The 2,919-nt window shown below is 39.7% G+C and overlaps 2 protein-coding genes across 4 annotated transcripts in view; both read left to right on the forward strand.

Moving 5' to 3' along the window:
- usf2 (upstream transcription factor 2, c-fos interacting) overlaps positions 1-1,552 on the forward strand; it is a 7,259-nt gene extending 5,707 nt beyond the window's left edge. Inside the window, exon 10 of the mRNA XM_014025664.1 lies at positions 721-1,552. Within this exon, the coding sequence (XP_013881118.1) occupies positions 721-810 (90 nt within the window). The 3' untranslated portion in view covers positions 811-1,552. The remainder of the gene's footprint in view (positions 1-720) is intronic.
- Positions 1,553-2,372: 820 nt separating this feature from the next.
- Positions 2,373-2,919, forward strand: part of tekt2 (tektin 2 (testicular)) — a 12,401-nt gene continuing 11,854 nt past the window's right edge. For 2 of the 3 annotated variants that reach the window (XM_014025665.1, XM_014025666.1), the window contains exon 1: positions 2,373-2,687. In XM_014025665.1, the coding sequence (XP_013881119.1) occupies positions 2,581-2,687 (107 nt within the window). In that variant the 5' untranslated portion in view covers positions 2,373-2,580. The remainder of the gene's footprint in view (positions 2,688-2,919) is intronic. The other variant, XM_014025668.1, reaches the window with a different exon arrangement.

Genomic DNA, 2,919 nt, shown 5'->3' on the forward strand with positions numbered 1-2,919 from the left:
CATTTAGCCTACAGTTAGCTACTTTTATTCTACATTTAGCTACATTTAGCCTACAGTTAGCTACTTTGATTCTACATTTAGCAACTTTTAGCCTAGTTAGCTACTTTGATTCTACATTTAGCAACTTTTAGCCTAGTTAGCTACTTTTATTCTACATTTAGCTTCATTTAGCCTATGGTTAGTTACGTTTATTCTACATTTAGCTTTATTTAGCCTACGGTTAGCTACTTTTATTCTACATTTAGCTTCATTTAGCCTACGGTTAGCTACTTTTATTCTACATTTAGCCTACATTTAGCTACATTTAGCCTACAGTTACCTATGTTTATTCTACATTTAGCTACATTTAGCCTACAGTTAGCTACGTTTATTCTACATTTAGCCTACAGTTTGCTACTTTTACTCTACATTTAGAAACTTTTATTCTACAGTTAGCTACTTTCATTCTGTACTTTGAGCTATAAGTTAGTTCCTGTTACTCTTGGTTCTGCTTGTTTGACTTGAAAGGTTAGGGTTAGCGTTCAGCTGCTATTTCTTTAGCTATTTTTGTGTTCATGGAAAAGGTTAATTGGTTTAGTTAGCTAAGTTCAGTTTAGTTTATCCCAGGTGATCCCAGGTAATTCCAGGTAATCCCAGGTGATCCCAGGTGATTCCACGTAATTCCAGGTAATCCCAGGCCAGTCACTGGGTAAACTCCACCTCTGCTTCCTGTCTCGTCAGATGGAGGAGCTGAAGAACGAGAACGCTCTGCTTCATGCCAAGCTGCAGCAGCACGGTGTGGAGGTCGGTGTGGAGGAAACGCCGCAGTGACCTTTGAACCGGGCCAGCACCTCAGATTCTGATCGTCCACTCGTCCTGGATCGCAGAGACACACCTGAGACACAGAGGACAGGAAACAGGAAGTGTCCTGTCCTCAGGTGCACAGACGCCTGGCCTCATCARACTAATGAACAGATTTTAACTTCCCCTCAGCGTCTCTCATGATGGCAGCGCTGTCCTGACCGGTTCTGTTGGACCGTTTGGACCAGGCGGGTTTGGACTTTGAGACAGAAATGAAGGTTTTTATGTTTGGACTGAAGCCTGAGCTGAAGGTTACCTGAGCTGAAGGTTACCTGAGCTCAGGTAACTGTGGGACCAGGTGAGAGGACTAGTTTCAGCCCCGGAGTTTAACCACTGCTTCTGGTTCTGGTTCTGACCCAATAAAACCCACATTTATCAGCTGGGCTGTGGTTGAAAGATTCAAAAAGATCTACATTAAAACTCATGCATTCAGAAACTTTTTACTTTAAATAAAATAAAGTCTGGTTCTTTAATAAAAACTACAGTGGGTTGATTTTCTCTTCATCTGTTTAAACCAATAAACTCATTAAAATCMTTTGTTTTAGTTTGAATCAGCTGATATTTTCACACTGGATCATGTTTGATGGATAAATAAAGAAATTAAATGTTTGTTTAAACTTGTTGGCTTCTGTAAAAGATGACTTTTCATCAAAAAGCATCACTAAGTGGTGTAATTAAACATGAGGTCAGAATTAAATTATTTGCACATTAATTATTGTTTATGTTTTATTTAAAGGTTAAAAGACGTCACTTCCTGCAGTTTGGTGTAATCTCTCTGAGGGTTTAACAGATTTAAAATCCTGCAGCAGCGACTGACGCTGGGAAACAGGACAAACTACGTTTTGTTGTATAATTGTTGACATACAGTATTAAGTTGTGAKTAAAAAAACAACAATTCACAACAAATATTCTACAGTGTCGACAATATTCTGTGGTAAAAATCCTCAACTTTAACCTGAGATTCTGTAAAAACTTACATTTCTGAAAACAGCAGCTCCGTCGATTAAATCAACTGACTGCTTACAGAGCTGTAGATCCAAACACACTGGTTTACTACCAGTAGTAAGCTAGCTGTAACTAGCTTTGCTAACAACCAGCTTAGCTGCTAAAAAAAAATTAGCTTCGCTGCTAAGAATACCCAGCTTCGCTGCTAGCAATAACTAGCTTCGCTGCTAACAATAACTAGCTTCGCTGCTAGCTGTAACTAGCTTCGCTGCTAGCTGTAACTAGCTTCGCTGCTAGCTGTAACTAGCTTCGCTGCTAACAATAACTAGCTTTGGTGCTAGTAGTAACTAGCTTCGCTGCTAACAATAACTAGCTTTGCTGCTAAGAATAACTACCTTCGCTGCTAGCTGTAACTAGCTTCGCTGCTAGCTGTAACTATCTTCGGTGCTAGCTGTAACTAGCTTCGCTGCTAGCAATAACTAGTATTGGTGCTAGTAGTAACTAGCTTCGCTGCTAGCAATAAATAGCTTCGCTGCTAACAATAACTAGCTGTGCTGCTAGCTGTAACTAGCTTCGCTGCTAACAATAACTAGCTGTGCTGCTAGCTGTAACTAGCTTCGCTGCTAAGAATAACTAGCTTCGCTGCTAGCTAGCCTCTGCTATCAGAGTCTTTTTATTTTAATTCCGGTTCTGGTTTTAATCTGGGTTTAACCGGTCCAGAACTTCTTAAACCTCCAGAAGAGTTTTCACTCCGTGTTGATTTGTTTCTTTAGCCTCGGCGGCTAACGCGTGTTAATGTTTGTTAGTTGTCACGGACACGGCCCCTCCTCCTCCCCCGTCGCCATAGAAACCATCAGAAAACACCTCGCGGCTGAAACAGAACCGAACTTTCTGGAACTCAGGTGAGTTAAAAACTCTTAAACAATGATGTTTAGAAACTTTGTTTTGTGAAGTTTCCAGTTTCACATCAGGTAAATAAAACCAGGAAACATCAACGGTCGATTGATGAAGTCAAACATCAAATTATTTTATTTATTAAGATTTTATTGATCGTTTCCGGTTTGATAAAAAACGGTTTACTGTGATTAAATAGAACTAGATACACTTATCTTCCTATTAATGCTTTGATTACGT

This window comes from Austrofundulus limnaeus, unplaced genomic scaffold, assembly GCF_001266775.1.
Source record: "Austrofundulus limnaeus strain Quisiro unplaced genomic scaffold, Austrofundulus_limnaeus-1.0 Scaffold490, whole genome shotgun sequence".
Taxonomy (NCBI): domain Eukaryota; kingdom Metazoa; phylum Chordata; class Actinopteri; order Cyprinodontiformes; family Rivulidae; genus Austrofundulus; species Austrofundulus limnaeus.